Source organism: Rhinolophus sinicus, chromosome 3 (genome assembly GCF_057876585.1).
Source record: "Rhinolophus sinicus isolate RSI-liver-muscle chromosome 3, RSI-T2T, whole genome shotgun sequence".
NCBI classification, from domain to species: domain Eukaryota; kingdom Metazoa; phylum Chordata; class Mammalia; order Chiroptera; family Rhinolophidae; genus Rhinolophus; species Rhinolophus sinicus.
In genome coordinates this window covers 69,063,361-69,089,150 of record NC_142503.1, presented here as the reverse complement: position 1 = coordinate 69,089,150, position 25,790 = coordinate 69,063,361, and the positions used below count along the sequence as shown (strand labels likewise).

Genomic DNA, 25,790 nt, shown 5'->3' with positions numbered 1-25,790 from the left:
CTTATTTGGAGGAAGAATGAAATTTTCCAAACCTGGTGAAGGAAATAATGTATATAATAATCATGAGTAAAGGGCTCACAGTTCCCAAAGTCAAGACTTCTATTTAATCACAGGGCAAAGATAGCAAAGTCACTACAGTAAGAAAACATTCTTGTATCTTTCCCTCCTTCTGGCCTTTGCAGGCTTCGCTGCTTTCCTGATCCTATCAGCTAGGGCATGGAAAGAGGCCGTCTCACAGCTATCAAGGAGTGATGGTTGTCCATCACCAGTGAGGGAGGGGTGCCTCCAAACTGCTGCCTGGAGATAAAGGGCTCTCAGCATCATTAATAAGGCTCCAAGAGACACTCATCCTTCAATTTGGCTTCAACCTGCTAGCTTTAAATATAGCATTCTAGATGTATATTTCATGCTCCCTTTCATGTGGTGTGTTGCTTTAGGACAGGCTTTCTTTCCCTCTAAATTTATCTTGGCTCTGGTTTCCCCACTGAGAATTAGCTATTTTTCATGGCTAAAGATGCCTTTTTAGTTTGTGGATTTTCATGACTATGCCTTCAGATAAAATGAAACATGTTGGTATAGTGTCCCAAACTTTTCTCTTTTCTTAGACAAAGAGGCCTCGTAACAACAATAAAAAAATTTCTAGCATGTTCAAACCAAAAACTTGACCAAAGCAAGTAACTCAAAAACATCTGTAGGTAATTTGTTTTTACCAGAGAGCCCAAGTTGCAGACTGACACAAATGTCCTTGTCTGTATTTTTCTTTATAGAAATAATTTAATTTAGAAGTAGATACATTCTGGGTTGGGTTTTTGTCATTATTATTGTTTACTATTTCCCTTTGCTGAGCAATCTGACCTTTGAGATTGCTCCTATAAAAATCTTATTTCCACGATAGGCAATGTCAATATTATGCGAGGCCATCTGGCATACACAGCCCAAGTGCCTTTATTTTCAGTCGATAGCTTCTGGACAACACTGAGCAATTCCTTGGTAAATCCCTTCAGCATCCCTGCTATTTTAATCAATCCTGCACATAGGAAGCAGCTGGATGTCTGATTTGGCTCAGGTATACAGAAATAGAGCTAGATCCTTTTCATGCCTTGGAAAGGAGACTATAAAGTAGTGGAGAAACCAGAGTCTTAAATCGTCATTGTTTCCAGTACCACATAAGTGAGACTTTTGGCAGAGACAGAGGGAAGGGATCAAACAGAACTCACTTAAGAATTATTGCCAAACTGAAGGATTGAGTTTTGCTGAAGGGAAGAGTTGAAAACCCCAAGGGCATGGCCCTAAGATAGAAAAAGGATTCCAGTTGTTCCTTATCTCTTGAAAACATCTGATTGGGGAATTTGGAACCACAGTCCAAGCAGCCTTAGGAATGGAGAAGCTTTTCCATCCCCTGTATCTCCAGAAAAGTGGAGCTGAAAGGTGCTTGGGCTAGAGAAAGGAGAGAAAAGAGTAAGGTGAGTAAGTACAGCTGCAGGAGCACCCACACATCCTGCACAGGCTCTGTGCTCATGGTTTTTATTGCAGCTGCTTTCAGGGTCACAGCAGATTCAGAATCATGGGCGAAGGCCGCAACTGAGATTAGTGAGAATGGAATCTGGCCATGAGAGACCATATAAGAGACAGTAGCCTTCTTTGTTTCATCTAGTCCATTCACCAATCATTCATTCTTCTCACATAGCTGCAAGCTGAGCAGAGGGGAAAGGGCCTCATACGTGACTTCAGGCACTATTCTTGGTTATGTGTCACATGCTATGCCATCTGAGTGTACTCCTTTTATTCATCAACAGCAAAGGACGTGGGAGAACATGGTAATTCCAGAGTGACATAATAGGTTTGATTCTCACAGACCAATATATTATATCATCTTATCTATATAATGAGTCCAACGCAAATCACACCCAGTCTTTGCTGTCAGCAAAGGAGAAGAGAATAAAATCTCCAGGCTTTATTTATGTTTCCCCATTTTGTTTTGTTGTGTAGTTTAAGAGGATCCTGGGGAAATGATTTAAGTAATTAGCCACCATTTATAGGCATAAAAAGTCTTCATTACTATTAAAGCAAATGAAAATACATTCTTCTGGTTTCTGATGTCATAGTATTGGCCATTTACAATTATTAGATGAAGTGCTACCTTTCTCAAAACAGATCAAAATTTCAGGACTCTGTCTCTACTCCAGGAAAGCTGATGGCTTCAGGAAATAATCTGTCTTCTAAAATGTTGAATACTACAGCCTCCAAGTGCTGACTCTGAGAGCCAGCAGTCACCCAAATTGCAGTAGCCCAAGAAGGCAGATATGTGAGAGAAGTAGTGTGGAAGACAGAGCCAGAAGACCAGGGCTTACATATCTCTATGAAACCTTGAGGCTTCTCATTGAAACTCGGTTTCTTCCTCTAAAAAATGGGGATAGCACTAGCTTCCTACTTTGTAGAAGAGTTGTGAAGAATATAAAAGACAGAGGCCATGAAAATGTTTCATAAAATAAAAAGCCATACAACTATGAGATAGTACTACCTTTAGATGAATATCTTTGTATCCATTAACCCACGAGTTGCAAGAAATTTTTTGCATATGTGTTTATATGCACATATACACATTTATGTATTTTGGGGCTGAGGGTCCATAGTTTTCATCAGCATCTCAAAGGAAGTCATTTTCTAAAATTGGTTAAGAACCTCTGCACTAGATGGGGTTCCATATCATCAGTCATTGGAAATATGCAAATTAAAACCACTAGGAGATACCACTACACACCCAGTGGGTTGGCTATTATCAAAAAGACAAGCAATACAGAGTATTGTTGAAGGTGTGGAAAATCTGGGACACTCATATACTTGCTGGTGGGGATGTAAAATGGTATAGTCACTACGGAAAACAGTTTGGCAGTTTCTTATAAAATTAAAGATAAATGTATCATATGGTCCAGCAATTTCACTCTTAGTAATCTACCAAAGAGAATGAAAACATATGTCTGCACAAAGACCTGTGCACAAATGTTCATAGCAGCATTATTCAAAACAGATCAAAAGTGGAAAGAAAAATTTCCATCACCTTGTGAATGGATAAACTAAATGAGGCCTATCCACATAATAGACTATAACTCAGCAATAAAAAGGAACGAAATACTAATAAGTGCTACAATGTGAATGAAACTTGAAGACATTATGCTAAGTACAAGAAGCTAGTCACAAAAGATCACATAGCATATATGATTCTATTAATATGAAACATCCAGAAAATGTCAACTTTATAGGGATAGAAAACAGACATGTGATTGCCTATGATTGGAGGGGCAAGGATAGCAACTGAATGCAAATTGGCTCAAAGAAAATTTGGAGGTTGATGGAAAAGTTCTAAAACTACATTGTAGCGATGGTTTCACAACTCTGTAAACTTATTAAAGATCACTAAATTGTACATGTACACGAGTGACTTTATGGTATGTAAATTATGCCTCAGTATAGCTGTTTCTAGAAAAGACATGAATAAAGGGCAGGATATTTTGAGATATAACTGTAAAATATACACAAATTAAATATCTGTGAAATGATTTAGTCTTGCATATATATCACGGTATTTTAAACTATGAAAAGTGTTCTTTATTCTCTCTATGCTGCAGTTTCCTCATCTGTAAAATGGTGATTAAAATTAACTATCTCATGAGCATTTGTGAAGATAAATCAGTTAATACATATAAAGTATTTAGAAGAGGTTTTGACACACAATTAGCATGAAATACCTGTTAATTCTCGACACTAACTAGAGCACATGTCACTACCAACCACATATATTTTGTAATATCAATTTCTTTTGATGTTCTTTTTTCGGATAGGAAAACGGGCATTACAAATTCATGATAATTCCCTAAGTTGGCGTAAAATAAGTGCATATTAATAAAAGCTATTCAAAAGGGATGTGGGAAAATATCATAGCTGAAAATTTGGAGTTTCATGGAGTATATCATGGATAACATAATCTACAAAAACTCATTTTGGTTTTATTTTTATTTCAGAACAATCAATTCAAAAAAATAGCTTTAGTCCCCATTTCCTCTCTCATTTTCTCCCTTATCTGCTTAGTTGCAGTGCCCATGCTGAACCTCTTCCTTATCAATTACAGGATGAAGGAAAATGCCCGCCTCTAGAGGTAATAAAATTAGATGGTGCAGAAGTTGGCATTGATAGCAGTTTGGGAAAACCATTTGTGTTTAACTGTGTGCCTCCATCTGGAAATAGAACTTTTTGCCTCTGTGCAGCCTCAAACCAAGAAATGAAAAGGTAATTCATTAATCTTTGATCTTACCAGTTTCACTTTGGGTGGGGGAATGCTTTTTCACCAGGAGTCTTATAAATTATTGGGATTGGAAGTAAGGTAGGGAACAGCAAATTCAAAGCAACAGTCAATAAATTCTTTCTTAGGTATGAAACGTTTGGTTCTTCATTATTCCCCCAGTTTTTTCTAACAGAATTTCTAAAGAACAGAAGCATCTTCTCCTAACTCATTTTAGAACTCCACATTTTCTGGAAAAGCTTAATACGGTCATGGTTCACATCTAGCTTCCCCCAAAGTTACCAAATTTATATGTATTTTAAGCTAATTGGATGGATAGTCCCAGGTACAAAAATAATGTAGTACGGTTACAATTTAACACTCTACAGTAAGGTGAGCAACAGAAATGATAATAATGTAGCTTTGTGGGGAGTGAATCCAGTTAACGTTTTGTATGCATTCAACCCAATTGGAGGGTAGACGTGTGCAAACATTCTAAATGGGTCACCTACAAACTCTAAGCTTTCAGTGTATCATTATTCAGTGTATCACCCTGAGGGAATGGAGATCACTGGTCAATCCGGTGAGTCAACTGAAAACTGTCATGTAAACACTGTTAATTTAGGATAAGAGGTGGAATTGAGTAGAAGTGAGGGAGACAATTGACAAACCAGTACTGGGTCAACAGTGTACTGGGTCAAGAGTGTTTAACGTCAATGGCATTATCTCTTTAGGAGAATTCAGACTCCACTCCAATTTTACGGAAAGAGAGCCCTAGGTCTGGAACCTCTTAGGCGAACAATATACCATCCCTATTTGTGGAATATTATGTATCAAGTGCATGTTGCTTCAAAGGAGAAACAGGGAAATACGATGATCGTAACTTGATTGTATTTTAATTCATGGACAAAATATTTATTGGGTAGCTAATTATGTCCAAGCCACTATTTTGAGGTCTCTATGGTCTATTAGTATGACAAAGTGCCGATTCGTGACTTCAGAAAAGCTCTGAGTCAAGAAGATAGGGCATTTATTCTGATATTTTTCAAGCAGAATAGAAGTTAAGAAGTGCTATAGGATTAAACCAAGTGGCATAGGAATTGAGGGTAGGGAGAGCAGGTCTCTAGATGTGGGGATGAGAGAGGAGTTTATGAAGGGTGTGGTACAGGATTGGATAAGTGTACAAAACAAGAAATGGAACCAAGGAGGGCAGAGGGGATAAATCAAGCTTTGGAAGAAGAGCAAGCAGTATGGTTGATTGGAAGTTACAGGGTTTAAAAGAAAATGTAAAAGGATTGGCAAGATGGGGTGGGGTGGATAGGCTGGTGCATGGCTAAGGAGATAGGATTCAGAAAATTCACTTATCAAGTCCAGGCCCTAATGGTGCACTAGTAATTGCCCTATGTCCAAACTACACTTGGGGAGGGGCTCAGGACGGTGGCTATTTACCAGTCTTTCCATATTTTAATAGCCAGTGCCTTACAGTCAAGATGCTAGTCATTATCAAACCTGCTGGTTAATAAGTTCACACCGTTGGTAAAATAGAAGGTGTGAGTTTTCTCTTAGGTACTAATTAACCTATAGTAAAAGAGAAGAATAATTTATTTTACATATGCCTTGTGGGAGCGGGATTTTGCCACCTCTTAACACCAATCTTGCAAGAATGTGTGAAATATAGCTGAGCCTCAGGACTGTTCTGTCTGAAAGATGGGTTTAGGCACTTATCCAGCCCCCACAGGGAGAGAGCCTCTCATTTTACTGTCTTTCAGGTGGCTTGAGACAATGGACAAAGCAGCCCATCCTGTCCGCCAGGTAATGTGTTTTTGATATTTATCTCCACCTTCATTCTGCTTTTCTCCTCAAACGGGAAAGGAGCAAATTAGATGTCATGCAGTCCACCCCGGGACTTCTCAGATCTGCTCTAAAGGCTAGGAAAGAGGATTTTAAGTCAACGGGTTTCCTACTCCAATTCTATGGGGGAGCTTGCATTCCTGTGGTTCTATTTTTTTTTTTTTTTCAGGGGTTTGTCTGACATTTCTCTCAGTGAGCTCCGTGGGGAGTCACAAACTGGGGTGAAATTTCTGTTTCACACGGAGCAGTCCAGTAGTTTCCCATGACGTTAAACCACGGCTGCTGTTTTCTTTTCATTCCCTGAGTACAAATGTCAGGACAGTCTTAGGATAGGCTGCTGGCCGAGCAGTGTATTGGAAAACGTGTGCCTTATGCTCAGAAATGCAGTGCTTTATGTCCATATCCTTGTTCCGAAGACCTATTAGGCCACCTTTCACTGTTCCTGCCTTTTCACAATTCCTAGCCTTGAGCAATATAATTTTTAACTGAGATTTGACCTATGACCCGATAGCTAACTTCTCATCAACAGCTAACTCATCACATTAGCCCCTAAGGCATTTGATACCCCTCTTTCTGAGCAACTGCTATGACGTGGAGGCAGGGAATTGCTTTAATACCCAACTGTTTCATTTTTATGCTATGAATATGATTTCTCATGAGGTTATAGATTTCCTTTAAATATGTCCATTCCCTCACTAACTGGCATACAAGATAAAGGCATTTACTATCAATTCTCTTCCGTACATATTTTGGCTCTTGTATACTTGGGAAAATTTGGATTGTTTGAGCGTGAATAGACTGCCCCATGCCCTGTAACTGTCCTTTCAGAACAATCACTGGCATCATCATATGACAAACAGCAGGACTTATGTTTCATTTTACCTGGAACACAATGCTCAATACACTCATCCATCTCTTCAATGCATCATCCTAATGAGCCTCACTATTTTTAAAAGGGATCTATTCTGCTAATGCACTCAGAGTATCCGTAGCAGAGTGAAAAGGGAACACCCGAACTCCCAGCAGGCCCCCCACTTCACAGCAAAGAATACAGCCAGCCCTGCATTTTGAACACCTTTTCACTGCCTTGTTAGAACTAAAGAGCAAAAATGAAACCAAATAAAGAGATACTGGCCAGCACCCAGCTGGGCATTCTGATAGAGATGAAGCACTGTGCCCCCTGCCTCAGGTCAAGTTCCCAGGAAGAACCTCCCCTGGGGGCCTGTGGACCCAGGGCTGTCCTTCAGGGTAGAGGATCCTGATTTATCATGGGCCTTCCAGAACAGTGAGCATGAGCCTGGGCCCAATCTGGCCTGGGCGTTTAACTTGTTCCATTGCACACATGGGAGCTCTAGATAAAGTATGAACCATGGGCTGTTATTAGTCACAGCAGACCTACCAGGAACAAGGCTGGGAGGACAACCCCAATAGCGAGTGAAATAGCAAGTCAGGATCAGCCTTTACAGACTGCGCCATTAAAAACCATCTTTGCTGAGGGACCCATTTCCATTTCCTTTCTCTATACCACTGATGTTCTTTTGATTTCTTTACAATAGAATAAAATCCAAAGAGATAGGATGTCTATGGGCATGAGAAGGAAGGCGTTCTCTATGGCCAATGGGTACATTCAGGTTTTCCGGCTAGTTAGCTGTTCAAATATTCAGATCGCCTTAGCAATAGAACCAGTTAGGGCAGTGGATTCTCTGAAGTCACACAGCCTTGGTGCTGATGTCACCGGCCCCGGGAATCTATGACCATTGGCGCAGGATGACCAGTCAGATACGCCCTTTGTACCTGCAGAACCACGTCTGGGAATATGTCACGCTGCACAACAGTAGCCTCCCTCCCCTGGCTATCAAGAACCCAGAGTGCCTGGGCCTTCTGCACCAACTGGACAGAAGCGCCGACATGTGGGTCCAGCTCTATTGCATCCTGAAGGATGGCTGCCTGTACTTCTACACCAGCATTCGCTCCACCCAGGCCTCAGGTATGGACTCAATTGTCCCAGGAAATAATAGTAATTACAGTAACAACGGTCATGGCATCTTACCTTGATGGAGCCTTTACCAAGTCTTGTGCTTTGAGCTTTACCTAAATTAGTTCAATTATCCTCCAGAGAAAAGGTACTATTATTATTATTCCCATGTAACAGATAAGAAACCTGTCTGCAAAGTCTATGGAACTTGACAAGGTCACATGTAGTGAGGAATGAAGCTGAGGTCTGAACACAGTCAAGTAAACTCCAGAGCTGATACCCTGAATCCCGTGCTTCTACTGCCCGGACAGGTGAAAAATAAACTCCTTTATTCTCCTTTATAAGTGAGTAACAAAAGAACATTAACTGTCAGTTTTCCCTGGGCGAGTTACTTAAATTCCTAAAACTTACTTTCCTCATTTATAAAATGGACACAGCTATCTATTTCACAGGACTATTATGAACACCAAATGAGATAATCGCCCATAGAGTGACTTAAGTTCTACATATAAAGCTCTCTATGTAAAAAGCTCTCTCTCTCTCTCTCTCTCTCTCTCTCTCTCTCTCTCTCTCTATATATATATATATATATATATATATATATATATTAATTTGTATATAGTAAAAGCTATATATACAAAATAAGAACATAGACAATTTAATTTAATAATGAAATAATTGTGCCTGATTTCTGCAAGAAAGATTATTTAGCCTTCTTGTAATTTTTGACAAAAGAGATTACTGGTGTTTTATTTACATTTGAACTTTTTCCCAAACAAATACATCCTTGTATAATTAGCAATAGTGAACATTCTGCAATCTCAGCCATTTAATTTCTTTTTATTAGCATTAATGCTTGCGTTTAATTAAGCTAGACAGACATGCCAAATGGGAAGTGCGTATCTTGTGACAATTTTGACTTTCTTGGAAGGGTACAACAGCAGTACAAGGCAAGCGTCACACTACGGTCTGTTTCTCATCACTGGGATCAACAGTACAAAGATTATCTTCCACTTAATCACCCTTCCTTTTTGAGAGTGTTACAACATGACTCAAAATGTCATTCAACTACTAAGTGATACACAGATCGCTCTCTAAGCACTTACAAGACGGGCTGTTCCTATTCAACCCCAAGCCCACAGCTTTAAGCACCTGACACCAGGATGGGAATGAAGGTATAAATAATACAAACCTCCAAAGCAGTCATTGACTGGGATTTTTATTTTAAAAAGTATTACAAAAGTCTGAACCATTTTAATTACCAAATCAATGAAGCTCATTTTCTGGAGGCAGTTTCCATAGCTAGAAAATAAATGGTTAGGATTAAATGCTCAGATCACTCCCAACCAAAACATTAACAAAGGGCTTCCAAAACTCTGGGGCCAGAGACTGCTGCTGACACCAAAAGCTTAAAATAGTTGAAAACAGTCACTTGGTGGCTTCCCTGAAACTGACAGTTCAGAGGAGGCCCTACTTAGCAAAGTCCTAGTTGGAGAGCTGCAAAAACAGCACTAATAAGTGGCCTAAAAATAATATCAGCAAAAGCAGAGTTATCATTTAGTGAGTAAAGCTTTTGTACTGGTCACTCTGTTTTTACTTACCATTTCATTTAATTACTATAACAATTCTATAAAATAGGTTAATATCCCACCTACAAATTTGGAAACTGATGCTTAGCAAGGTTAAATCATTTGCCCAAGTTTCTGGGCGTGTAAATGGTGCAGACAGAATTTGAACCCAGATAGCTGAGTTATACCAACAAAAAGAAAAAACAGACAAGTAGGAGAAACTGGAAGGTTTGTTTAGTATTCAGCTCTTATCAATTCACATATCTTTCCAAAATCTCTGATGGTTTTTTGTTGCCTTTAGAGCACTCTAGGGTCTTATACTTTGTTCTGAAACCCTTCTCCTGGCTTTGTCTTCTACTCTTTGTGCTCAAGCACCCTGCACTCTACCCAAACATGGTCACATTCTATTTCCTTAGCAACCTCACTTCTTGAGCGTGATTTATTTCCTGTAACGGTCACCTGAGATGCTGAGACAATACTGAGGACCACAAAGGGAAGGCAGGGAAAAAGTAACAGTGAAATGAGAGGAAAGAACAAGACATAAAAAGCAACATGGCCACGATTTCCTGTAAAAACCACATTAGATACTAATCCCACATTTTATTTCCAACCGTGATAAATAAGCCTCTCTGTGCATTGTGGGAGTTGGAGAAATAGCCCCAGTCAATTCCCTGAAGCCTTTCCTTACTTATTATCAAGGAAAGTGCTAGTACTTTAACAATATATATTACTGGCTTGCCTATGCCTGCTCATATTAAAAAATGTACTGTATGAATATTCCAGAAGCCCTTTAGTCAAATGCCTCTTCATAGGCCTAAACCCGCTTGTCATTCACCATACACTTGATTTTCTTTTTCCTTTTATCTTGCTCCAGCAAAAGCTGGAAGTAACAAATTGTGACTTTTAACGATCGTTCTTAAATAAATCACATCAAGGTCTGTGAGCACTTCTCAAAAAGATGTATTTTACATTATTGCAACAAATGGAACACTAATGCTTGCATAGCTCTTGGGAGAAATCTCTGTCCAACATTGTGCCAGCTTGCTATTTACTGCTGCTACCTAGTAACCGATAGAGACCAGCCCAATAGGTCTCCTCAAATGAGGTAATGGGATTATAATTGGATGTCTTTACTGCCAATCATTTCTCTCCTATAACTGATTAGAAAAGAGGTCAGAAAACCTTCCTGTTTGTAGCAGACACATTTTGAACAATACCTGCTATCCATTCTCATAAAGAGTAGAGGCAGGGGAGGGTATTCATATCTGCTTGTATAGAGGAGAAAAGGAAATCTCACAAGCAGGAAGATGTCAGAAACCAGTGCAGCAACACATAAATGCTGTGTACTATAGTTCGGAGCAGAAAATTAAGACAGCAAAGTCACCCTCTGATAAGTCTTTTGGTATCTTACAGTCATGAAACACCTAGCACATTACTTATTCCACTTCTAGTATATACCCCCAAAACATATATCTATGCAAAGACTTGTACACAAATCTTCATAACAGCACTATTCATACTAGATAGAAAAATTGAAGAAAACCCAATTGTCCATCAACTAACAAATGGATAAATAAAATGTGGTATATCCATACAATGGAATATCATTTGACAATAAAAAGGAATAAAGTACGGACACACAATACAACATGGATGAACCTTAAAAACATCATGCTAAGTGAAAGAAGCCAGTCACAAAAGGCCACATGTTGTATAACAAATGATACAACTCCATTAATGAACTAAAAATCATTGACTGTTCACTTTAAATGGGTGGGTTTTATAATGTGTAAACTATAACTCAATAAAGTTTGTGTGTGTATGTATATATATATTTATCAGTGTGACTTCATATATATATATATATGAAGTCACACTCTGATTTGGTAAACACCATTTTACTGGGGTCTACCTAAGGGGGAAAAAAAAATCTAACCAATTCTAAAATTAATGCTTTCCTAGAAGTTAGTTCTAATTGACTGTTTTTAAATGAAAAATGTAAAAGAATTTAATATTGCATCTAAATAAACTAGTTTTTTCTCGAAATTTTAAAATCCAAGAGCCACTCATTCTGTTTAAAAAGAAAACTACATGACTTTCTGAGAGTGAACATTGGTATTGAGTTACCAAAAGGAAAACAAAAGTCAGCCATATTCAAAAGGACCAAATTTTCCCTTCACAGCTCCTTATTAACACATGGGCATGAAACAGGTATCGTGTAGAGAAGCAAAAATCCAAGTTGTATTTTGTGTTGTTAGTACAATACACGAAAGTGGCTCTGATGTGGAGGTGGGGCCTGAGAACAAGAGTTAGCAAGAGAGAGGGGTTTAAACATCTAATTATCGCTGCTAATGATGTTACCTGAAGTCTCTGCATGAGATTCAGGTTCCTTCAGAACATCAAGACACTATAAAAAAACACACAAGTGTTTTGATTTTTCAGCACCTTATCCTAGATTGTCATCCTCCCCTCAACCCTCAAATAATAGAAACAAATTTCAGGCCAAGCAATACATAACCACTAACATAGATTCAAAGGACCATGGGAATAAAAAACCAATCATTCTTTCTCATTTTAATTCAAGTTGGCTCCCTCACATCACCCTGAGGGTTCATATGTTAAATGTGCTTCGCATATGCACAAAGAAGGTGAGAATCTATGTTGCTCATAGAAATGGCTGGCATTCTTCACTATTCTTCAGGAAGGATGCCTTAATGCTTCTCCCAGCCAATATTATTAAATTTCCCTCTAATGTGATATTGCAGGTGTCACTCTTTGATACCGAAAAATTTACTTCAAAATGTGTTCCCCAGGTAAAGAAGCTAGTTTAGGCCCACAGTAACCCAAAGCTAAATAATGAACATGTAGTAAGAAGATGGCAAAAATAAAAACTAGGAAATCCCAACTTTATTACCAGTCTTGCCATTAATCATTAATGGATGACCTTAAAATCCTTACTCTATTGGACTGTCAGTTTCTTCATCTGTAAAATGGGACAGCGGGACTAGAGATTCCTTCAGAAGCAAGTTTTTTCTTGACACCTTTTCAGACTCCTTTTCTCCATCTTAACTCTTTCTCTATTCTCCTCACCAGTTTTTCTTTTCTTTCACCTTCGGTAGGTGGCCTATATCTGCAAGGATATAGGGTGAATGAGCAGACCCTTAGCTTCAAGCAGTCAGTAATTGAACTCAAACCTCCATCTGAAGAGTTCAAGACTTTCTATTTCTGTGCAGAAAATAAAACAGAAAACCAACGGTAAGTCAAGGTCTGCATATTTCTTCATCAGTCCTAACAAGAGACTTCTTGGCAAACTATTATTTCTTTTTCCCAACATTAACTCCACAGCTTCCATTAAACTTCTCCCTTTCTTTGCATAGTCTTCATGTAGTTAATATTCCCCAAGATCTTTGTCTTTCAGTGCATACAAGATGACTCTTCTAGAGTACTTTTTCAAATGGAAAAGGAGTTCACAATTTTTCCCAAGGCTGACTCAGGCTTCAACATTAAAAAAAATAAAAAAAAAAAATCTACTAATACTGTAATCTATAATGTTATAATTTATTAATTCACAGATTTACTGTTTCATCTCCTTTCACATAAATGTGGTCAGTCGTTGGGTTTGTCATAAATAAACCATTGAAAGACTTAGGACTTATCCATCTAATTCAATAGGTACAGGATCCAACTTGACATGTACAAAAGGGCACTTGCTTCATAATGATTCTAGGGGAAAAAATATCAGTAAAGTTTACAAAGACGAAACCATGAGGCAGAGGAGGCGTTGTCTGGTACCTAGAGTTCCTCCTACATCTCTCAAGTGCCCCTGTTCTAATTCCAGTCCTCAAGGCAGCCAGTGCCCTCCCACTGCTTGGCGACCATGCCTCACCTCATACGGACACCTTCTCCCAACTGTCTAGATCAAATGGAGCTAATAAAGAAATTCACAGTGATTTATTAAAACAGAGGGTATGGCAAAATTTCCAGGGACATTTGCAAGAACTGTATACACTGTTCTAACCCAAAGAAATAAAACTCCAAAAGTAGAATTTCAGACTCTTCAGCCATTAACCATTTGGGGAAGGATAAAGGGATCCATCTAGGCCTTCTCCCACTATGCAAACCTTGCCTGTTCCACTCATGACTAAGGATGAGCAAGAGTGAGAGGATAATGAATATAGAATTGTTAGATATTGTGCCAAGATCTTCTTCCTTGGGCTTGTGCTATACAATCTGGGCAGCAGATTAAGATGCTTCCTTTGAAGGTGAAGCTCCTACTGGCATATTAAAATGGGGTGGGGGTGGGGGTCAATGAAATAGAGTTAACTCCTATCTGATAAAATCCACTGGCTTCTCTAAGAGAGGAGGTTGGATAGTTGGATTAGTTGGCTCTCACTGCCAAATCCATGAGTGGGTATTAATAACAGGAAACAATATTGGGTCATTACAGAAATATTTCAAAGCAAAAGAGCAAGAGTTTCACACAGGTGGTTCATGGAACTCTGGTTTCACAAGATACTCCTCTCACAAAAAATAGTTAAGTAAGTTTAGGAAATGATAAAAATCATATTACCCTCTCAGAGTATCACAAAACACATTAACTTATTAATGTTTCTGAGACACCCTGATGGAAAAAATCCTGGGGTTGAGGGGAATACTGGTTAACTCTCCGTAACTCCCATAAAAATAACACCTATTAACCACCATTATAATAAATCTTATATGGAAACATATTATAAAACATCATCCAAGAAAATGAAAGGAAAGGAGAGGAGATGAAAAAAAGAGTTAACTGGAGAGTTTGCTATGGTTTCCAGGATTTAACAAAGAAATATTTTGCACTATGGCAATATTTGATTACTATATGTTTGATCAACAAAACTTTAAATTTAAATAGAGAGAGTAATATATCATTAATATTTTTAAAAGATCTATACCTTTGTTATTTACTATTTACAAACACCCCCTTCTGATCCTATTATTTACATTAACATAGTTTTACTTCATAGCTATAACTGCATACCTCTCATTTGGTGTTTTACCTTTTTGTTCAATCCAAAACCTAAGGAGCATTGTTTACTTATTAATCTCAAACTAAATAACCAAGAAAAATAATTAGAAAATAAAAGACTTTGTAACACTTCTCCTCCCTAGAGTCCAACAATTTTTTAATGACATGTCCTGCATTGTTATTTCTGCAGCTGGATTACAGCTCTGAAAATGTCTATCAAAAAATGGCTTCCTTTGCATCAGGCTATTCAAGACTTCATGAATCGACCTCTAGAGGAGACCAGAATGTAAAAGATACCCTAATCTTAAGAGAAAGGATCCACAAAATCATCACCAGCTACTTGTAGGAATAGACAAAAGCATTTATCATTATATACTCATAGCTTTTCAAATGAATGTTTCTCTAATATATTGAAACTTCGTGATAAGATTATAATTTTGTTTTTGAACCAAAACACTAAAATCAAATGTGACATTCTGATAATATAACTTATATCAACATCATTAATACTCCCCCCAAGTTTTCCCCCCTTAGGCTGCACATGTTAGCATCAAAATATAGTATGCCTCATACCCCTATCTTTTGAAAGCATAAATGTAATAAAAGTTGATTTATTTTGTTTTCTTTTTTATGTTCTTTGCTAAATGTTCCACTCTGTGCTTCAGTTATAAGCTTCTTAAAATGCTTATTGGCCATGATGTGGGAAGGTGATATTTGGGAAAATTAAGATCATGGAAATGAAATGGCTTTAATGATGATTAAATAATTCAGCTAAACAAGGTCCTGTTTATTAGGTCATATTACAATCAACTGTCCCAAGTGCCTCCCAGACCTTCCCAGATGAAAGAAAATAGTAACAAATATTGTTATAAAAAAAAAAAAAAAAGGAAAAAATTAGAGTAAATTTAGGGGAGAAAATTCAAAGGCATTGGTTTTATTATTACCTGAATTATTACCTGAATATCTATGATACTGCAAGAAGAAAACACAAAATAAATCAAGAATTTACTGCTCTTGATCCTAAAAGTAAAATTTAAAGAAATTGGAAAGTGAATTCTAAGTATTGGGTTCATTTCTCAATGGAACACCCCTATGTTGTGTTGCAAGATGTTGTGTTGCATTTGGAATACCCATGCCCTCACTAATGGAACAGGGAAAGCTGATTTAAGAGAATTCAACTATCAAATCCAAGTGCTCTGGAGCAACTCACAATGGAAACCAAACAAATCTTCTCTTTTCCTAAAATAATAGTATTTCACAACTCACAAGGACCTTACAGCTCAACACCTTTTCTTCACAGCTGAGGCTCAGGGAGGTAGTTGCCTGGTGAAGATCACATGGGTTGTTAATGGCAGAACCAAAACTGAACCCATCTTCTTCTCTCCACCCACTGTTGTTTCCTTTCATCCTAGCTCCTCACTGTGCTCAAGAATGTGGTGTTTTTTCACAGAGATAATGCAACCATCCATTCCCCAAAGTTGTCAAATATTTCTAGTCTTTGGCTGAGAACTGAAACACATCAATTCCAACAAGGAACCATATTTATAATTCCACAATGGAAGGGCTTCATATTAATTCAAATCATATCCTTTTCCAGAGAATCTTAAACGTGAAAAAGCTATCAAAATTTGTGTCATCTTTCCTATACTCTTCACCTCCACCCTCCCAAAAGATGGTGAACTCTTCAAATAGATGGCTACAGTTTGCCCATGTCCTTCACAACAACTCAGAAAAAGGAGGCTTGTGAGCATGTGCTACTTAGTTCCCAGATTAAGAGAAGCTGCTCAAATGAACTCACGCCCAAACGACAGGCTGTACTACTTTGACCAACTTAATACCATAATCAAAAACATCCAATTAACAATAACAGATAGCCCTCTGTGCTGAGAAGGGTCCCTTTGTTCTCCCAGTATTTACCATGATAATAATGAGTCCTTTCAGCAGGGGCGGCATCAGTACTGTCCCTGTCAGGAAGCTGGAGCTCCTACCTCCGCTCCCCGCTCCCCGGCAGAGCACTCCGCCTTTCTGACGCCCCGCCATGGAATGCACGGGCTGTGCAGCCAGCAAGGGACCCCTGCCAACGGTACCACTGGCACAGAGCTTTCCCCGGGAGGAGGAAAACAAAAGCAACCCCCTCTGCAAAAGGTGAATACAATTTTCCCGGAATTAAGCATTCCTATAACTCACTTGCCAGTGAAAGGTATTAACATTCAAAGTTCAGAGTCTCTCCTCAAAAACAAGTGTTGTTAGTTCTGGAACATTCTAGAGCTCCAAACAATCCTGGATATTATGCAAAAACTTTTGTGTGAGCATTTTCATGTGGAAAGGATTCTAAGCTTTTATATGGGATTATAAGCTTTTCAAGGGATATGTGGCCCCAAAAAAACTTTTTAGTTCTAAGAGGAAGAACACTTCCCTGGATCTACAAGGTTCCATCTCCAGTAGGTGTAACAGGGAGACAAAGTGCAAGGCTAGTCTTCTCCATTTACACTATCTGTCTGCACATTTTAGGGTTAGCCCACCTTTAGGCAAATCAAGGAGAGCTACCCATAATCTCAATGGTCAGTTAGTCAGTAAATGTTCATTGAGCACCAACTATGGGCCAAGAGCTGGCGGCCACAGCCTACCACAATTAAGGAGAGGCGGGAAAAAATTGTTCAAAGCATGCACTCTGCAGCCAGAGGGCCCAAGTTCAAATTCTAACTCTATCACATCCTGTCTATGACCCAGGGCAGGTTACTTTAACTCTCCCTGCTTTAATTTCCTCATCCATAAATGGGATTATTATGGTATCTGTCACATGTGTTTATGAAAATTAATTGAACGGTGTATGAAAAGCCCTGGAACAGTGATCAGCCCCAGGGAACTCTCTATACGATATCAATATCATTAACAAGGACTATCAGCTGGTTATATGTGGACCACATATCTCTGTGAACAGCTTCAGAAGGAATACATCTCATGCCCTTCACCTCACGACCTGCAGGTGGAGAGGATGGAGGAGAGTTCCATAAGGGTTTCCATCTCAAGTGGCCTTAGTGGAGAAGGCCAAGTAGAATTTCAGGCTTCCTGGGTCATCTGCCGCATAATATTGCCTATTTAGAACCCCAAAGACTGGCCTACAGTTGTGAAAACTCTGTTAGCCCAACTTCTTGATAAACTTGGAATATTTTCCATCATCATTCCTAGAGCCCTAAACTAAGCCCCAATTGTTCTCCGAGGGTCCCTGCAGGGATTGAGTAGTGCTGGTTTAACTCCAATCCTTGTTCTGCGCATTTGTTGATTTAATGTGCACACTACAGGGAAAACTCCTGGACTGTTCAGTACTTGGGAATTACATTTAGCGAAGCTAAATTAGTAAAGATCAAAGAACACAGTTATTTGTTCCCATAAAAGAGGAACACTAGAAGCAATCTGTCTACTTCCTTATTTGCCTCACACACTCAGCCGGAGAAAATGATCTCAATAATCCCTTGCTTCCAAATTACCTCTCAAGCTTCTTCTTGGGTTTCGAGCAATCTCCCTCACCCTCAAATTGAGAAAAAATACTTTCTCCATAGAGGTTTGGCTAACACAGTAGAATTCTGTTTTCTACTGTAGTCCACCCAACAAATGTGTAAAGCCCATTTCAAGGACATGTCCATAGCAGGATGTAAAAGCTAATGAAATATAAAGCATTTTTTAAAAGTAAACACTCTTTCTAACAATACGTTTCATTACATACACACACACGATACCAAAAAATGTATACACATTTTAAGTAAGGAAAAAACTATATAAAAATTACACTGATGGTAACTACTTTGAGCAGCTCTTGTAATTCCAGAAGTCAAACATGACTTGTATTCGTCTTTTGTCATCAGTATATATTGAGTATTACAATTTTAAAACAGATTTTTCCTTTCTTAAAATGTGTATACATTTTTTGGTACCGTGTGTGTGTGTGTGTGTGTGTGTGTGTGTGTGTTTATACATGTATATTTTTGGTTAAAAATATCCCTTCATATTTTTTCAAATCCTTCTTTTTAGAATGTAACCCATTCTTAAGCAGAGAATTTTCATTTCAGTGACTCTTCACAGGCTGTGAATACCCAGGATGCATAAACAAGGTTGTGAATATCCTAGTGGATTATTTGATCAATCTTTTGAAGCAGAATAGGAACGCTCTCACATCTGTTATTATTGATTGATGATTTCAAGGAGGTAGGAATATGTCTGTCTGACTTACTGTATTCCCTGAAGCTAGCACAATGATAGCATACGTTAAGCATTTGATATTCCTATAGCAAAAGCATCAATAAATGAATTCCAGTTATTTCTCTGATCGCAGATGAAAATTAAATCTGCCAATTTTGAGTTCAGATTCTGAGTTGCACTACGACTCTAAGAACTGAAAACTACAGAAAGATTTTGAAGAGAACGTAAGTAAAATGGTATTATAATTTTGAAAAAATTGTGGCATCTTATGGAAACTAAAGGCAAGAATGCACCTCAGAAGCAGCCTCAGTGGGGACTGGAGTATGAGAAGAAACCCAGGGTATCTTCTCTCTCTCTGCTCTACTGCTTGTCGTCCATCTGTTTCATTCTTCTTTCTCTCTGCAAGTTGACTTTATTTGATATAGAGAATCAATGTCAGCCTAACCTGCCTACTCATAACATCTATGGCCAGATGGGGTAGAATAGCCTTTGTACCAATCATGTCTAGAGTCAACACATTAGGGTGAACTACTCTCCACATTATCAATAACAGCAAGGGCCTGTATAGCGACACTTATGGGAGAATCTAACTCAAAAAGGGAACTCCCCCTTTACCAAAGATGAGATAGAGGAGTCTTCCTAATTCAAACACACTTGCTCCCACAGGAGGTAAGTGCTGTCTCTTGAAGTTGTGTCTCTTACCTTGGATGATGGGACCCAGAATGAAATCCAGGCAGTTGCTAGTCATGTCGATCTTCTGTCATTTGCCATCAAAGAGTAATGAGTAGGTAGGGTGACCACATAATTTAACTTCCAAATCAGGACATTTTGAGAGAAGACACTATTAATAATTATACTGAGATATAAGCAGGCAATGTCTCAGGCAAAGTGAGGCATGTCATCTTATGAATAATGTACAAATTGGTATTCTCGCCTTCGTTATCCACATAGAGGAACGTGATTTTAGTTGACAGCTTCAAGTACATATGTTCTCAGGTCCAGTCCCCTGTGAGGGAATAATTTCTCTCTTTCAATATCTATTCCAACAAATCAAAAGAAACAAATTACTCGTGACCAAAAAGGTGGGTTTACGTTATAAGAAAATAGACACTGGGAGCACTGCAGCCCTAACACTGTTGTTTTTTGTTTTGTTTTGTTTTTGTAGTGGAGTAGAAGGAGGAAGGGTTGCATATTCAGAAAAATGGAGTCTTTGGGAAGCCAGTGGTTGGCATTTTATCCTACTTAAATAAGTTTAGTGGTGTGGAGGAGACATAGAAGTCAAAGAATTCCCAACAAAATGACACTACAACTTAATGAGTTAGCCTGCCACAGTTCCATGGATACCTGCAGAAGGCATGAGATTCCTAGGCTGAGGCAGAGCAGTTCAATACTCACAGCCAAAGCAGCCACTGCCCATCACTGTTCTGTAGCCTATGACACCAAATAGCTTGTATTGTCTCCAAAAAAGTCACTTGGCTTTTCAGGTATTTAGTCTCCTCATCTTTATGGTTTGTGCTATGCAGACCCAGCCCAAAAATAGATTTCAAAACTAATTTACTTAAGCAACAGTTCTTGAGAAATGATTGTTTTCCTTTTGCACATAAGGCAATAGTGGAATCCATTACCCCATATTTTAAAAACATTTCTATGTTATACAATAAATTACAATGTAGTTTGAAATTATGAGGAAAGTATAGTAATCTGTAATTAAAATTATAAATATAAAACAAAAGACCCCTGTTAGTGGACATTTTTCAAATAACACTGGATTCGAACTTGACCTTTTATAGAGCTCCACTGCTGTGTTGATTTAGCAGCAAAGCAATGAAGTGTTATGTTGTAAATGTGAGTTTCATACAGGAACTCTCTTGGGTGAATGCCATTGAACCACACCAAATCTTCCTCTCAGACAACTTTTCAGCTGATTATACATATTTGTCCTTTATGCTTCATCAGTTTCTCAACCTGTAGATATAAATAAAGTGTTTTGCTCAGTGAATCTGTTCAATTGTAGTCACTTTAATTATGACTTTATTCTTAAATGATCCATGCTGTATTTTTCTATGCTGGGAGACAAACTAGAATTTTGTATGGGGGAGTTTTACTCTAGGCCCTGCAACAAAATAAGATAATACGATCCAATAGTTTTGCTCTACATTCATATGGACTTTTTGTTCTATCTTCTCTCACCTTCCTCTGGAGTGTTAATTGCACGTGAAATTCAATACTAATTGGAATGATAGAATTATCTAAAGCCCTTGTTTTCTCAGCATTATTATATTTACTGTGAATTAGTTAATTATAGATTTCCACGTCCATATACTGATAATGATATTTTCAAGTTTTTTTTATCTTCTCATAAGAACATCATCCTGACCTTTTGAGAGGAGTGTGTGTGTGTGTGTGTGTGTGTGTGTGTGTTTACCATCCTTTAAAAAAAAATCTTTATTAGGAATTCCTAATCCTGAAGTATACAGACATTTATTTATTCCATGACAGGGTTTTAATTGAACAATATGTTCCTTGAAATGCAATAGCAATAATGGAGGTTCCCCTTCCACTAGAGTCCTGAAAAAGGAAGTATCATTAAAATTGGAGTTTCCTCTTTTCTCCTTTGTTCTGTTCATAATTGTGGTGTGTTTACTTCAAGAACTGCTAATACCTCATTTCAAATGCAGTAGCAGTTTAGAAGCACGTATATATCAGTTCAGCTAAAGAGGTTAATAGGTGCTAATCAGTGTACTCATTTCTAGGGAGGTTAAATTTTCAAATTTTTACTGTCGAATAAGAGCACGGTGACATATCCTGCTGCAAAGTCGAAATGCTTCAGAAACCAAGTAAAATAAATGTGGCCACCTGATGGACCTACATGGATTTTTTTTTTTTTTTAATCATGAACGTTGGTAAAAGCATCAATAGGCCTTCACCCAACTGATAAATACTCCATTTGCCAGGTAAAAAAATTACGACCATAGCATCCACATATTTAGTCAAAGGATAAAATTCATTTTTAAAATGTATCTAAACTTTTAGCTTCTGTGATGATTCATTCATTCTCAATATGTGTCCAGTCCCTGGAGAACAACTGCCGGGTACACAAGGCTTCTGTCCTCACTGTGGAGCTGACTTTCAAGTGGAGGAGTCTAGCAGTAAACCAGCGATACCATAAATCAACGAATTAGATAAGTACCGAAGGTGATGAGCACAAAGAAGAAAATAACCAGATTATTCTAAGGGAGAATAAAAATGATAATGTTAGGATGGGCAGGAAAGGTCTCTCCACTAAACTGAGACCCCGAATTTGAGAAGAAGCCTCTTTGGGAATATCTGGATTTCTGTTAGAGCAAGGAAAACAAATGAACAATCAGAAAAGAGGTTGCAGATGCAAAAGAGTTTGCTGATCATGGAACAGGAACTCTGGGGGCACAAAGGGCCAAGGGAGAGGGCAGAGTGGCAAATACTACTGAACCCCTTAGAGAGACTAGATAACAATGAATACCTGGGGGGCTTGAACTTCATACCATGACTGAGGTGAACTGCAAAGGGAGGCATGATCAAATTTATTATAATAAATTCTTAGTTAAAAGCGAGCACTGTTCTAGCATTGCAGTCTTAAACATTTTGCTGGGTGGGGTGGCATCCTAAACCAACTGACTAGCTATCAGAGCAACCCTGCTCAAATTCCTGATTACATAAATTCATTATTATTTTCAGTGAGAATAGAACTGGTTTCTGATTCCCTACCACTCCTGGAACTTCTACCACTGATAAATAACTGTCATAATACAGTTTTAGGATAACAAAGCTTTGTGTGCTAAATCATTTTTTCTTTACCTTGCAACTACCGGGGGTACCAAAAAAAAATGTATATAAGCGAACACTTTGGTCAACGTTGCTCAAGCAGTAGTTTGCCATAATCAGAAGTGTTTGGATGCTGACAGTAACCACTTTGATGGATGATGGCATGTCTTGGAATTGCAGAAGTCAAACAGGACTTGTATTCATCTTTTGTTATTGGTATATATTATTACAATTTTAATAGTTTTTTCCTTTCTTAAAATGTGTATACATGTTTTTTTGTTTTGTTTTTTGGCACCCTCTGTATTTGGCTCAGTGTCTATTTACAATGCTAATAGATCTTTTAATAGGTTAAATATCTTCATGATTTAGTTAGCTTTGTTCTCTTCCAATGCCTCAAGCTGAACTCCCAAAATTGACAGTTTACAAGAAAGGCCATGTTTCTTGTTGTTTGAAACTAGCTGCCACATTATAAAAATAATTCAAAGCACAAGTCCTAAAATCATAGGTCAATTGTGCCATGTGCAAAGGATATTCAGTACATTCTTTTGTCATATGGTAAAATATTTTCTTTGTAATGAAGCACAACTACCATGTTTCCCCGAAAATAAGACTTAGCTGGACCATCGGCTCTAATGTGTCTTTTGGAGCAAAAATTAATATAAGACTCGGTATTATATTATATTATATTATATTATATTATATTATATTATATTATGTTATATTATAAAGTCCAGTCTTGTAAAATATGATATTATATAAGACCGGGTCTTATATTAATTTTTGATCCAAAAGACGCACTAGAGCTGATGGTCGGCTAGGTCTTATTTTTGGGGAAACATGGTATAAACTGGTGACTTGCTGAGATCATGAAGAAAAACTATGAGAGAGAGAGAGAGAGAGAGAGAGAGAGGAATACCCAGCCCTGACAGTAAAGAGTAAGGAGAGCCCAATTATCCAAAAGGTAAACCTTACCAAATGATCACTAACATGATCCAGAAAGAACTGCCTGGCAATTTACAGGTGAATATATTGGAATAGGAGTAGAAAGGCTCAAGGTAACCAATTCACTAGAAATTTCCATCCTCCTTAATAAAAAGAGTAGGCTCTCTTTTTTTTAATTAAATTTATTGGGGTGACAATGGTTAGTAAAATTACATAGGTTTCTAGTGTACATTTCCATAATACATCATCTATATATCACATTGTGTGCTCATGACCCAGAGTCAGTTCTCTTTCCATCACCATATATTTGACCCCTTTTACCCTCTTTGTAATGCTCATTTTAAGATAAACTGAAGTCTGTTAGAAACTGAAAAATCTAGTTGTCTGGAGGTTATCTGAGAGTAATGGAATTAGAAACACCAGCTCCTGTATAACATAGAAGCAGTAGTTTGAGAGGCAGAAATTTACTTAGAGAACCCAATGGCATAGCAAGAAACTCCAGTAAAATGAAGAAAAGGTAGAAAGAAGAGAAAATATGGTGACCTCCAGAGAAATGCATTAAGTTCCCTTTTATTCTCTCCTAAAGAACTGAAGTCAGTACATTGACATAGAACCATAGGCTGAACCTTGGCAAGCTGAGAGCTCAGTCATAAGATCATGAGTTCTTGAAATAAGTGTCTATAGGAAAAGATGAATTCCCAAGGGCATAATGGCTTGGTCACCAGAAGCAGAAGTTCTACTACAGAAATGGCTGTATGACTTCATGTGACAAGGTATCCAAATGTTAATTTTCCTCAAAATCCAAAGGCCACTGACCATTGCATTAAGAGCTTTCCATAATGACACCAAAAAGTGAAAGAGAGAAAACACTCTGAATTTTGAGTAGAATTGATTCTACTGGCCCCAGTGACAAACTTGTTGTACTTTCATGGGACATGAGTGACAGGAGACATTACAAGTTCAGGGAGCACAGCTAGAAATTGTGATAAGTAGTAAATGTCAAGTTCTAGAAAGCATTGACCTTTGGCTCCATGAAAGAGGAGCAAAAGATCACGAATTACTACTTTGGCTAGAAAGAAAGATCAACTCCAGGCCCATTGCATCAAGGATCTAAAAGTTCACCATTTCACTACTAAAAGACGAATAGGGAAAAAGGACTTTCCTTGTTACAGTTCCTATGTCAAAATCCAATCCAACTAATGATGTCTATGAAAGAAATAAGGTCCTCAAGTGGTTGGTACTAAGGAATCTGGTTTACACCATATCAATCACAAAGTTAACCTTAGCTAGAATGTTTCAGCCCATACCTGGTTAAAGTGGCCGAAAATACTTAGGGCAGAGTAGAAGGCATGGTGGTGCCAACCAGCTTCTTGCAACATGTCCACATCACTGAAAGAAGTGATATTAGCAGATTAATGCCCTTTCCATGGGCCTCTGAGATACAGTGATACAAAAAAAACGAGTACCTAACGATACAAGACCATCATAATCCAAACCAAAGTAAGCAGTTCTCTCTCTAATTATAGCATCACAGTCCAACAGGTAGCCTCTGAGCCACATGGGCTATTGACCACTTAAAATGTGGCTACTGATGTGTTGTGAGTGTCTAGATTTAGGAGACTTAGTACCAAAAAAATGTAAGCTATTTCACAGATAATTCCTTATATTTGCGACATGTTAAAATGATAATCTTAATTATCAGACATAAGGCACACATCCACATAAACCAATGCCAGCAGTGAGCTTCTTGATGTGGTATAGTGAGGATTAGTTTTCTCTACATCTATTCCAATGCCTTTCTTGTATTCCTTCCTGAGCCCTGACACACACACACACACACACACACACACACACACACACACAGTTCCTCCAGAATGGTGAGACAATTAATTTTTATTGTTTTAAGCCACCAAGTGTTTGGTAATTTGTTACAGCAGCCATAGGAAATTAATCCAATATCTAGCCCCACGTAGAAACCTTCTTCACCCAGCTCCGACCCTGAAGCCCCATATTAGGCCATCACCCTCTTCACCCTGTTAGACTCCAACATTCTTTGGGGGAAAGCACCCCTGGAGAATGACCTTCTCATCCTGCACAGACTCAGAGAGACCTCATGCCGGGCCACACCCTATACAGATGTTCTCACCCGGCCAAGGTGCCCACTCCACAGGC

The 25,790-nt window shown here is 38.2% G+C and overlaps 1 protein-coding gene across 1 annotated transcript in view; it reads left to right on the top strand.

The window, feature by feature from the left end:
- LOC141570779 (uncharacterized) overlaps window positions 1–15,457 on the top strand; it is a 114,402-nt gene extending 98,945 nt beyond the window's left edge. The window contains exons 9-13 of the mRNA XM_088796916.1: window positions 4,127–4,284; window positions 6,046–6,088; window positions 7,928–8,114; window positions 12,790–12,925; window positions 14,869–15,457. Coding sequence (XP_088653042.1) covers window positions 4,127–4,284; window positions 6,046–6,088; window positions 7,928–8,114; window positions 12,790–12,925; window positions 14,869–14,968 — 624 coding nt within the window. The 3' untranslated portion in view covers window positions 14,969–15,457. The remainder of the gene's footprint in view (window positions 1–4,126; window positions 4,285–6,045; window positions 6,089–7,927; window positions 8,115–12,789; window positions 12,926–14,868) is intronic.
- Window positions 15,458–25,790: the final 10,333 nt, after the last annotated feature.